Source organism: Oncorhynchus gorbuscha, linkage group LG03 (assembly GCF_021184085.1).
Source record: "Oncorhynchus gorbuscha isolate QuinsamMale2020 ecotype Even-year linkage group LG03, OgorEven_v1.0, whole genome shotgun sequence".
Classification (NCBI taxonomy): domain Eukaryota; kingdom Metazoa; phylum Chordata; class Actinopteri; order Salmoniformes; family Salmonidae; genus Oncorhynchus; species Oncorhynchus gorbuscha.
The window spans coordinates 30489818-30502994 of NC_060175.1; the positions used below are offsets into that span (position 1 = coordinate 30489818).

Genomic DNA, 13177 nt, shown 5'->3' on the forward strand with positions numbered 1-13177 from the left:
AGCCGCCCTTCACTCCCGCCTCTCCGGCGCTGCCGGAGTCTCCCGTCTATTCGGGGCCCGCTGCAAGGGTCCCCAGTCTGAGGTCGGAGGCGAGGGTCGCCGCTCCAAAGGCACCACTTAAGTGGGCCAAGACTATGGTGGAGTGGGGTCCACATCTTGCGCCATAGCCGCCACCCCGGACAGATGCCCACCCAGACCCTCCCCTATGGGTTTAGGTTTTGCGGCCGGAGTCTGCACCTTTTGGGGGGGGGGGTACTGTCACGCCCTGACCGTAGATTGCTTTGTATGTTTCTATTTTTAGGTTGGTCAGGGTGTGATGTGGGTGGGTATTCTATGTTGTAGGTCTAGGTTTTCTTTTTCTATATGTTTGGCCTGGTATGGTTCTCAATCAGAGGCAGCTGTCTATTGTTGTCTCTGATTGAGAGCCATACTTAGGTAGCCTGTTTTCCCCATTTTGAGTTGTGGGTGATTATTTTCCGTTTCAGTGTTTGCACCATACGGGACTGTTTCGGCTTTCATTTATTCTCTTGTTCTTTTGTATTTTGTGTTCAGTTTATTCAATATATTATGGACACTTACCACTCTGCGCATTGGTCCGATATTTCATACTCCTCGTCAGAGGAAGAAGAAAACCGTTACACTGATGTCTTGAGATGTTGCTTCAATATATCCACATAATTGTCCTTACTTATGATGCCATCTATTTTGTGGAGTGCACCAGTCCCTCCTGCAGCAAAGCACCCCCACAACATGATGCTGCCATCCCAGTGCTTCACGGTTGGGATGGTGTTCTTCAGCTTGCAAGGCTCCCCCTTTTGCCTCCAAACATAACGATGGTCATTATGGCAGTTCTATTTTTGTTTCATCAGACCAGACAACATTTCCCCAGTAAAACTACGATCTTTGTCCCCATGTGCAGGTGCAAACTGTAGTCTGGCTTTTTTATGGAGGTTTTGGAGCAGTGGCTTCTTCCTTGCTGAGCAGCCTTCCAGGTTATGCCAATTATAGGACTCATTTTACTGTGGATTTAGATACTTTTGTACCTGTTTCCTCCAGCATCTTCGCAAGGTCCTTTGCTGTTGTTCTGGGATTGATTTGCACTCTTCACACCAAAGTACGTTTATCTCTAGGAGACAGAACGCATCTCCTTCCTGAGCGGTATGACGGCTGCGTGGTCCCATGGTATTTATACTTGCGTACTATTGTTTGTACAGATGAACGTGGTACCTTCAGGCGTTTTGGAAATTGCTCCCAAGGATGAACCAGACTTGGTCTTGGCTGATTTCTTTAGATTTTCCCATGATGTCAAGCAAAGAGGCACTGAGTTTGAAGGTAGGCCTTGAAATACATCCACAGGTACACCTCCAATTGACTCATTATGTAAATGAGGCTATTAGAAGCTTCTAAAGCCATGACATCATTTTCTGTAATTTTCCAAGCTGTTCAAAGGCACAGTCAACTTAGTGTATGTCAACTTCTGACCCACTGGAATTGTGATACAGTGACATAATCTGTCTGTAAACAATTGATGGAAAAATTACTTAGATGTAGATGTCCTAACCGACTTGCCAAAACTATAGTTTTTTAATAAGAAATGTGGAGTGATTGAAAAACAAGCTATATACAACTGTATATATAGATATATATATTCTTATACAACTCAATACTTGAGTACAATATTATAATATCGCCCAAAAATAATATAGCAATATGTAACTGTATTTATCCTCCCCCACCCTCACTAATGCCTTACAGGAAAACAAACGATGCCGCAAGGTAGTATAATAGACATTTCTAGAACAGAAAAAGAAGACCATGAATACATGTGATTTTTTTGTATTTATTAGAAAACAAATAGAAAAGTAAAATAGTTCCATATTGTTGTAACAGTTTTCCACAATGTGTTATTACAACAGAGAAAGAAGCACCACATCATACAAGTCACGTAAGGTTCTAGATGTAGAAAAACTGGTAACAATTTTTTAGACGTAAGAGGTACAGACACCACACATTAGCTAAATAGTTTGGGACTTCATAAAAGTTGAAAATAGTATAAAAAGACTGTCTTTAAACAGAGTAACCCAGGTGGGTTATGGTGCACCATGCTAGTCCCACCAGCTGCCATTTTTCATTAAGATATTAACGAGCACCACATAAGCACCAAATGAGCACCATCCTGATAGGAGCATCATAGTTGACAAATTATTATTATTCAATAACACTCTTCTAAAAAAGGTAGTACATGATACATTTCTAAGCATTTTAAGGAACCTTCATCAGCAATGCCTAAACATTATTAAATGCAACTGAGATGTCAATGCAATTGGCATCTGCCAATCTATGATTGCTATGCTTTCATTTTACATTATAGTAATTTAGCAGACACTCTTATCCAGAGCGCCTTACAGGAGCAATTAGGGTTAAGTGCCTTACTCAATGGCAGATGGTTCACCTAGTCGTCTCGAGAATCGAACCAGCACCTTTTGGGTTACTGGCACAACGCTCTTAACTGCTAGGCTACCTGCCACCGTAATTTCCATTTGTGTTAGCTAAGGAATAAGTTACAACGTCACAGTCCATATTCGTTTTGCATTACATGCTATGGTCAGGATTCTTACAGTCAAATAGCAATTGATGTCTAGTTAGGTGAGAGGAACATGTGAAGTTAATCAGATTCCTTTGATAATAACATTGGCAACACCATTTACTACAATCTAAATCACAAGTAAGTATAAGTGATTGTATTCATGAGCATTATTGAATAAATCAGAATGTTTAAAGAGATTGAACCGGATCTTAAGCACTTACAAATTTGTAATATATCATACGAATTGCAGATTTGTAAAAAATATATACAGTGCCTTGCGAAAGTATTCGGCCCCCTTGAACTTTGCGACCTTTTGCCACATTTCAGGCTTCAAACATAAAGATATAAAACTGTATTTCTTTGTGAAGAATCAACAACAACTGGGACACAATCATGAAGTGGAATGACATTTATTGGATATTTCAAACTTTTTAACAAATCAAAAACTGAAAAATTGGGCGTGCAAAATGATTCAGCCCCCTTAAGTTAATACTTTGTAGCGCCACCTTTTGCTGTGATTACAGCTGTAAGTTGCTTGGGGTATGTCTCTATCAGTTTTGCACAGCGAGAGAATGACATTTTTTCCCATTCCTCCTTGCAAAACAGCTCGAGCTCAGTGAGGTTGGATGGAGAGCATTTGTGAACAGCAGTTTTCAGTTCTTTCCACAGATTCTCGATTGGATTCAGGTCTGGACTTTGACTTGGCCATTCTAACACCTGGATATGTTTATTTTTGAACCATTCCATTGTAGATTTTGCCTTATGTTTTGGATCATTGTCTTGTTGGAAGACATCTCCATCCCAGTCTCGGGTCTTTTGCAGACTCCATCAGGATTTCTTCCAGAATGGTCCTGTATTTGGCTCCATCCATCTTCCCATCAATTTTAACCATCTTCCCTGTCCCTGCTGAAGAAAAGCAGGCCCAAACCATGATTCTGCCACCACCATGTTTGACAGTGGGGATGGTGTGTTCAGGGTGATGAGCTGTGTTGCTTTTACGGCAAACATAACGTTTTGCATTGTTGCCAAAAAGTTCAATTTTGGTTTCATCTGACCAGAGCACCTTCTTCCACATGTTTGGTGTGTCTCCCAGGTGGCTTGTGGCAAACTTTAAACGACACTTTTTATGGATATCTTTACGAAATGGCTTTCTTCTTGCCACTCTTCCATAAAGGCCAGATTTGTGAAATATATGACTGATTGTTGTCCTATGGATAGAGTGTCCCACCTCAGCTGTAGATCTCTGCAGTTCATCCAGAGTGATCATGGGCCTCTTGGCTGCATCTCTGATCAGTCTTCTCCTTGTATGAGCTGAAAGTTTAGAGGGACGGCCAGGTCTTGGTATATTTGCAGTGGTCTGATACTCCTTCCATTTCAATATTATCGCTTGCACAGTGCTCCTTGGGATGTTTAAAGCTTGAGAAATATTTTTGTATCCAAATCCGGCTTTAAACTTCTTCACAACAGTATCTCGGACCTGCCTGGTGTGTTCCTTGTTCTTCATGATGCTCTCTGCGCTTTTAACGGACCTCTGAGACTATCACAGTGCAGGTGCATTTATGCGGAGACTTGATTACACACAGGTTGATTGTATTTATCATCGTTAGTCATTTAGGTCAACATTGGATCATTCAGAGATCCTCACTGAACTTCTGGAGAGTTTGTTGCACTGAAAGTAAAGGGGCTGAATAATTTTGCACGCCCAATTTTTCAGTTTTTGATTTGTTAAAAAAGTTTGAAATATCCAATAAATATCGTTCCACTTCATGATTGTGTCCCAACTTGTTGATTCTTCACAAAAAAATACAGTTTTATATATTTATGTTTGAAGCCTGAAATGTGGCAAAAGGTCGCAAAGTTCAAGGGGGCCGAATACTTTCGCAAGGCACTGTATATACTGCAGGACGTAACATTTCATACGAAATGGATGACGTTGTACACAATTGTGCACAATTTTCAGGGCACGTTGTGGCTTTAAGTGCTACTTTCAAAACTACTGGCTGAAATTATACAAAACCTTTATAATGCATCTTTAAGAGGTGAAAAGAGGGATCAACCTGATATTGAGAAGGAAAATCACTTGTCATTAAAGGGGAAAATCAGCAATTTTTTACTTATCAATTAATGTTATGTACCCATTGATTCTTGAATAATGCAACTTATAAATGCTTCATGATCTTAGTTCAACTGTCGTATCCCATCAGAACCCAAAATACAAGCTTGTTTTACTCCAATGTTTGGAAACAAAGTAAATGTAAATAAACACTACATGGCCTCAAAACTATAATTTTGATATCATGGATGGTCAGTCCTATCATCCATAGCTTTGTCTATTAATTTTTAAGTGGTTACATTTCTCCAGACCCATCCCTCAGCTTTTTACCAAAATAGGGGAGGGGCACAGTTTGTTATAGTTTCTACTGCTGATTGCAGCTTTATAGTACTATGTCACATAATATCTCCTGATGCACTTTTCAAGTTTCAGTCAAAAGTTTCAAGTTCTATGCATTTCACTCTGCATGGAGAGAAGTTTCAAGATAGGCTCTAATGCACTTGAAATATTGCCGTACCCTCCTTTCACCATCTCCAAGCCTCCTTGTGCAAAAAATGTGTGGGAAGTGAGTTTCAGTTCACTGGAAATGAAACTACTACTGTTCATATACAGAGCGAAAGGTTTTCAATTAACAAAGACCTATCAGCCCCTCATTCAGCTGCTGTATCAACTCAGACCCAGGCCAGCCCAAACCAACTGAACTTGGGATCTGAGGGGCTGAGGGCCTGGTCTATGGGTTTAGGCCTACAAATTCAGTCGGGCCCTCTTTCGCAATGCTTTTCCCAGTGCTCCCAACTGTCTCACTCTGAGAGCTATGGATTGTCAGTCACAGTCAAATACACATAGCTAGTGTTCAGCAGGTCATCGACTCATCTTTCAATAAACTGCAGGTTGATCTCACTCTCTGGCACCAGCAGTGTCCGGGTCATGGGTTTGACTGCTGCACCACTGCCTTCTGGATCGGGCTTTACATCAAACTGCATCAGAATCTGAGGGGACCAGGAGAGGGGTTGAGGCAATTAGAGGGCACCCCTCACATGAACAGTACTTAGAAGAACGGAGGTCTACTACAAGGAGAAAAACACAGTATACAGTCACAACCGAAATGATCGTCACCCTTGATAAAGATGAGAATAGGACTGTATAAAATAATAAAAATACTGAGCTATATCGTATGCAATAAAAAAAAGGGAAATATTACATTTTATACGAATACAATTACGCAGATGTTTTTCTTTTTTTTCCTCAATACTCTGGCACCCTCCCCTTGCGAAGATAACCTTTTTGTAAAATGTTATGAGATTGGAGAACACATTGGGAGGGATCTTACACTAGAGGGGAAAATGACTTGTTAAACAAAATCTCATTAAATAAAAAAATGTTCCCAAAAAATGTAGTGTACTACATAGCTCAATATTTGTGTTATTTTATAGTTTCTCATCTTTATCAAGGGTGCCAATTATTTCAGTCGCGACTGTATGTACTGGGACTCAAAATGCAATGAAAAGTAATGTCATTTTATGAGACACTTTCTGCCAAAGCCTCGATGTAAAAGTTACCAAGAATCAACTCACTCGTGCAAGTGCCAGGTAGACCTCCAGTTCTGCGATGCGGCGGCCGATGCAGCTGCGTTTGCCCACACCAAAGGGCACCGAGGCATAGGGGTGGTGGCCTTCGTCCCGGTTCAGCCAGCGAAGGGGCTGGAAGGCATTTGGGTTCGGGAAAAATGATGCATTCCGGGATGTGGCAAAGTGGCAGAGGGTGATCAGAGTCTGGATAGGATAGAATCCTGCTGTTAAGAATCAGTTGTTTTTTTAAACTTACCATTACACACATTTGCCTTTACACATGAATATTACACCATATTACACCAGATTGCTGTAAAAGTGCATAAAAATAAGCACTCAACATCACGTCAACACTTACGTTTTTGGGGAGGAGGTAGCCTCCGACCTGGATGTCTTTGTCTGCGATGACCCTGGCATTGGCCGGAATAACAGGATAAAGTCTGAAGAAGCCAAAACACAACAATGTCAGTGTGACTGATCAGTCTAATGACTGATCGATTGGTTGTAGTAGTTGATTGAATCAAGGGTACATGGTTCACCCCAATTTGTAGTGGATGAAATTAACTTCCCTTAATTAATTATATAACGAGGAGCTTGGTTGGAATAGTGCTATAAATATCCAAACCTATATCATTACTATTATTATTTTGGGGCGGCAGGTAGCCTAGTGGTTAGAGCGTTGGGCTGGATCGAATCCCTGAGCTGACAAGGTAAAAATCAGTCGTTCTGCCCCTGAACAAGGCAGTTGACCCACTGTTCCCCGGTAGGCTGTCATTGTAAATAAGAATTTGTTCTTAACTGGCCTAGTTCAATACAAAAATGATCATTCATCATATTTATGTTGCAGTAGTTTGTGTCGGGGTGCTAGGGTCAGTCTGGAGTATTTCTCCTGTCTTATTCGGTGCCCTGTGTGAATTTAAGTATGCTCTCTCTAATTCTCTCTTTCGCTCTCTCTCGGAGGAGGACCTGAGCCCTAGGACCATGCCTCAGGACTACCTGGCATGATGACTCCTTGTTGTCCCCAGTCCACTGGGCCGTGCTGCTGCTCCAGTTTCAACTGTTCTGCCTGCAGCTATGGAACACTGACCTGTTCACTGTGATTACTATTATTTGACCATGATGATCATTTATGAACATTTGAACATCTTGGCCATGTTCTGTTATAATCTCCACCCGGCACAGCCAGAAGAGGACTGGCCACCCCTCATAGCCTGGTTCCTCTCTAGGTTTCTTCCTAGGTTTTGGCCTTTCTAGGGAGTTTTTCCGAGCCACCTGTATTGCTTACTGTTTGAGGATTTAGGCTGGGTTTCTGTACAGCACTTTGATATATCAGCTGATGTAAGAAGGGCTTTATAAATTTATTTTATTTTATTTTTACCTGAGAACTTCCTTGACCACAGCCTTCATGAGGGGCATGCGAGCCACGTCTGCAGCCCCAGGCACCCTCCGACCCCCCATCACAGTCAATACCTCCTCCCGCAGCGAGGCCTGAACCTCAGTGTGCCGAGACAGCTCGTAAAGGGACCAGGACATGGTGCTGGAAATCTGAACACACACAGGACACAGCAGATCAGTACGACTGTAAAATCATTCACCATAAGAACACCGCAGCAGTGGATGGAGAGGATAGTGAGCTCTCTACAACTAAGCCTGACTGTATGGGATCAGACTTAACATACAGAGAGGGAGATTAAGAAGAGGAAGTACGCTGTGACTAGGAGTGAGGGGGAATGGAGACGTTTGGCTATTGGATATGTTAAAAATTAATATTAAAGCACTAGGTCAAAGAGCGATGAGGACAGAGGTGAGAGAGATGAGAGAGGAAGGAGAGATTAGAGATGTTCCTCACCGTGTCCACCCCAGCCAGGAGCAGCTCAGTGACGTTGCTGTACACCGTCTTCATGGGTAGCCCCGTGCGGGTCAGAAAGTAAGTCAGATATCGCCCCTCCACCTCCTCTCCCCGCGCCACCTTCTCCGCTTCCTCCATCAGACGCTGGTCAATGTGACCTTTAGCTGCAATGAGATAGATCAGGGGTCAAGATCAGAATGAAGGAGCTCAGTCAGACCTGGGTTCAAATACTATTTTACATTTTTCAAATACTTTCAGCGTTTTCTTTAGCCTGCCTGGAGTACCAGATGGGCTAGGTGTGCAGTATTGCGACATTTATATTGGTTCCATAGCACCAGGCAAGCTCAATCAATTCTAGCTAGTATTTGAAATGATTTCAAATAGTATTTGAACACATGTCTGAAAGAGCTCTAGTCAGACTTATGGGATCCGTACAGCTTGAAGAGGAAAATAATTGACCTCTGGGAACGCTTACTACAGGGATTACAGGTAATGAATGGATGGAGACCACACACTATGGGTTCTGTTCAAAGGGAACTATTTATAGTTACTATAAGTTACTAGAAATCTATCCGTTGGGAAAAACTACCACTGGGGACAACTAATAATAAATCAGTAGGTCAGTCAGGTAGCATGGATTAAAGAAGTCCGTGGAATTAAACCAAGGTGGAGCAAGTATGAGGCTATCCAAGATGGCAGCTCACCGAATTGGAACATGTAGTCCCAGCACTGGCAGAAAGTGTCCCAGGGCTTGGGGAACAACTGGTGTAACCAGGCAGGCATAGCCATGGTGAGGAGCGTCATGACAAACATGGTGTTAATGGACTGAATGAAACGTTCTGTCTCCATGGGAACCACAGGGTCTAGACAACCAATCCTGGAATCGAACAAGATTGAGGAGATCCCTGCAGAGAGGAAGACAGGCAGAGGGTAAGGGGAGAAGGGTTTGAAAGGCTTTGTGTTTTCCCTCTGTAATACAGATCCAATTAAGACTATTATAGACTTGTCAGAGTAACATACTCGTACCATACACAAGCATGTTATGTTAATAGACTAAACTAGTAACCTACAATGCTAATTGACATTGATACAATAGAATGACAATGATAAAGCTCCTTCCTGATTTAGTCTGTTATTACAGGCACCTGACCACAGATGCTAACCTCATATGCCACCGTTTAAAAACATCAACAAAGAGAGTTGAGTAAAATCAGGCCTCAGGGGCAAACCACAGCGAATGTAAATAGGCCTTACCTTCGAGGCCGAAGCGGTAGAACTCGCTGCCGATGTCCGGGACGAGGCCGCGGGGGTCCTGGCGCCTGCGGAGGCGGAGCTTAGTGATGAGGTCATCTACCACGCCGTTTAGAGTCGCATCGTAGGCCTCCACCGCCTTCGGACGTAGCATGTGCTTCCCCAGGAGAGTCCGCACCGCCTGCCACTCCTCCCCCTCACTGAAGAAAGTAAGGTAAACAGAAAATAATGCCATCAAATGAGTTTGCACACCAACAAACATCAATAATGTACATGTTTTATACAGGCTGGGCCAACTGTACTGTAGGCTACATTATGGAACTGTAATTGTTCAGTTTGTGTCCTTCTTTTGTTTTTTTTTATCTTGTGTTTGTTGTGTAGTAAATATTTCAGCTTTAATTTTCATGGTTTTATTTGAGTTTTTTTCCTGTAAAGCACATTGTGTTGCATTCCATGACTGAAATGTGCCGTATAAATAAATCTTGAATTAATTTGAGATAGTATTTTCATATTCCTGGTGATTAGGTAATAACCCATAGGTAATAATAACCCATTATAGATCGAGGGATGACTCACTGTCTGTATGGCCACTAGCCAATTATTCCTTTGTCTAAAGTCTTTGTTTCATCTCTGTTAATCTTTCCTGTTTCCTGTGGACAGCACGTCACCCTGACGTCAGAACAGTTTAAATCAGCTTGACAACTCATTGAGTAAGATCACACAGTCAGACACTGTCACAAAGATAATTAGGCTGCTATAGTGATATTATGAAATATGGGACACCCATAAAAACAGATGCTATGTGTCAAGTTGAACAGTGTCCAATGGTGATGACTGTGGCTGTCTGAGGGTGTGGTAAAGACAAGAGAGGAGGAGAGGGGAGGGGGGAAGAGGAGAGGTGTGGTGATGAGAGAAAGGAATATGGCGATAGGGGAGGGAAAGGGATAGGAGAGGGGAGGCAAGGTCGACAGAGTAGAGGGGAGGGGGACAGCATGGGAGGAAAACAGCAGAGGAGATTAATGGTACTCACGCTGTGAGCAGTCCGTAGCCGTGGCCTCGTTGTTTCCTATAGTCCTTCCAAGAGGAGAGGTCAGAGCGGATGGGGGTCTGGCCCTCCTGCCTCAGCACCTGCTCTATTAGGGCTGGTTCGGCCACGTGCACCGTCAGGATGGGACCGAAGCTGGCCTTCCACATTGGCCCGTAGCGCTTCACACCCTCAAGCTGGGAGAGGACAACACATTAGCACACAACGCATATGGATGGCATGATTCAGTAGAGATGGAACAGTCTATAGAATTATTCTATTTCTATGGATGGAACATCAATATGTTGTGAGCAGACCTAGCTACAGTTCTAAAGCTGCTTGATGTAAAGTTTATGGCCAAAATCTGTACAATGTTCAAAGTTTTAGCAGCCGCCCTATGGTCAATATGTGATAAAAAGCTTGCCTTCTTGCTCCTTATGCTCCCCATCTACCCCTATGAGCCAGCAGACACCCCCAAAGCACAGGAACGTGCCTGAGTTGCACTTTCCAAGGCACTTTCCTGCTCAATGATCCACTTGTCTTACATAGCCTATACATTCGCAACTGCATGTCTGGTACATTTAGGTAGCTTTTGTTGGCCCCTTCATAGCTTTTTAATTGTTGGACAATTACATTACACACTGATGGTTAGGTTATACAGTACATGTGAGAGCCAGTGACATGGTCTGCCAGTCTGACACCGTTTATGGCCTTGGCTGACTGAGGGGGGCAAGCCTCAAGCCTGCCCTTCTCTATAGCACCATGCCATATCTAACCTAATGGAGCAGGTGCAGAAAGATGCCTGAGCTGAGTTCCCACTTCCCGTTTTTTCAGGGGAAACAGAAGTTAGGTTGAAAATACTGTACCCCTGAAAACCGGATGTTAGCGTTTTCTGGCGACTGCATAGGCTATGCCAAACCCAACATCAATGTAATAACCTATCTATTCCAAGAAACAATGTGAAGACCATATACATATCCTAATGAAACATTAATTACTATGGTTTTGCCGTTAAAAAGACAAACCCATAAGCACTAAGTATAATAAGTTATAAAACACAAATGTCATACATTTACATCAGTGTCTGGCTAAAAAGTAATGATTAAAAAGATCAACAAGTCAACAACATAATTTACCTGCAGCTCGTGGAGGCGGGACAGTCCCCGTTTGGCGAAGAGGTCCCAGGCAAATTTGGCGACGGTGGGTCCCGGCATCTCCTTTAGGGTTTTCATCCCGTGCGTCGCCTCGATCTTCTTCAGGCCAGCTGCGCTCTCAGCCCACTTCTCCATCCACTTGATCAGCGGGGACGCACTGCGACCGGACACTTTGAGGGCTTGCTGCAGCATAAGTATGGCTATGTTCATACGATGGAAGATGAACGAAGGAAAGTATATCGGGTGTCGGTGCTCATCTTGCACCAAGACACTGCATTTATACCGCTCGACCCATGCCGGACTAGAGTTATTAAGTTTCTCAGTGTGGGCCAATGAAAGCGAATGCTGGGGTCGACCCCGCCCAGTGGCCAGGCTGGGACGCAGTAGGCGTGAACTATTTGGAAGGTGTGTCCAATCAGATGGCAGAAGTCAGACCAACCCAAAGAAGCGCACACGTGGAGGGTAAATAACCTAATCAACTTTTATGTTGGACGATTTTTCTCAGACACCGGTGGAGGCTGCTGAGAAACAATTTTCCTGCACTGCATTTCTCAGTCTAGGCTTTTATTAGGAGGAAATTAATAGCAAACAGATATATGATAAGAATAAGATGCGTTACCCCAAATCACATATTGAAAAGAGTGTAGCTTAGCCTACTCCTATTATATGACATGTATCTGATGTGGGTAATCAATTCTACACATGAATATGAAACAAACATGCAAAATAATTTCAGTGCTGTTTAGCCTATAATATTCGGGTATTATATAAGGGATGCTTTGTTTCAGTCACAGTGGGGTTAATATATTTTCTTTCAGTGACTCCAGAATAACCCATGTTAAATTAGTGTTCACTTTTTCCACGTCATAAATTGATTGACTGATATTTTAGAATGCATTTTCCAGTCCTGTAGATGTTGAGCAATAGGTCTATGCGTGATCCAATTATAGGCCTAGGCGTCTCAATTCAAGAATTCGTTAATACTGCGAATTATCTGCTCATAAAGGGTCTACTGAGAATTTATTGCAATAGGCTACGTGGATTGTTTGCTGACTAAGGGTTTTCCTGTTGGGTGCTGGCCTCTGTGTGAGCACGAGAGAATATCCTGACCCGCTTTTCATTAAACGTGGAAGCTTGCCAAAACGCTATGTGTGCGCCTTGCGCAATTAAATAATAGTGGTTCTACTCCGAAACTGCTTTGACGTTTGGTCCTATTCTATCGTTCAAACCATACAGCCTCTTTCCTCGGATGTCATTTTCAGAGAATTACCAAACACTGAAATACCTACGATTGACTGCAACAGCGCCAAATACAGGCACAGATTTGGTTAATATTCTTCAGACAATTTTTGTGGGTAATTTGCATGTCCGCCAGTGGCTTGTCCAGAACATTTTGAATGGGATGTATGGCGTCATTTCCGTCTCACAATTAAAAGGCATGTTGAGAACATGGAAAATAATGTTGAGCGTCGGTGGAGAGTTGTGAGTACAGATTTTAAAAAAATATTGAGGGCGCAAAGGATTATGTTGAGGAGCTGAGAGAGAGTTAAGAGCTCAGACAAAAATGTTGCAAGCCCAGAAAGTGGAATTGAGCACAATAAATTAAGTGTGGAGCACAGCATCTACCTGCTCACAATATACTTGCATGTACGATTTGATCTCTGACTCATATTTTTGCCAGCCTTATTGAC

General features: G+C 42.8%; 1 protein-coding gene across 1 annotated transcript; it reads right to left on the minus strand.

Annotated features, from left to right (window-relative positions):
- Positions 1–4419: 4419 nt before the first annotated feature.
- Positions 4420–11776, minus strand: LOC124019410 (25-hydroxyvitamin D-1 alpha hydroxylase, mitochondrial). The gene is made up of 9 exons (XM_046334745.1): positions 11469–11776; positions 10339–10529; positions 9312–9508; positions 8762–8962; positions 8058–8221; positions 7587–7753; positions 6567–6648; positions 6215–6412; positions 4420–5629 (listed from the first exon to the last, which is right to left on the minus strand). Exons 1-9 carry the CDS (start codon positions 11694–11696, stop codon positions 5510–5512), a joined length of 1548 nt encoding a protein of 515 aa, XP_046190701.1. The 5' UTR covers positions 11697–11776; the 3' UTR covers positions 4420–5509.
- Positions 11777–13177: the final 1401 nt, after the last annotated feature.

Coding starts and splice junctions, on each gene's coding strand:
- LOC124019410 (XM_046334745.1), bottom strand. CDS start 11,696: ATGAACATAGCCATACTTATGCTGCAGCAAGCCCTCAAAGTGTCCGGT. Junction 7,754..8,057: donor TCCTGGCTGGGGTGGACACG/GTGAGGAACATC, acceptor GTGTGTGTTCAG/ATTTCCAGCACCATGTCCTG. Junction 6,649..7,586: donor GTGGTCAAGGAAGTTCTCAG/GTAAAAATAAAA, acceptor TGGCTTCTTCAG/ACTTTATCCTGTTATTCCGG.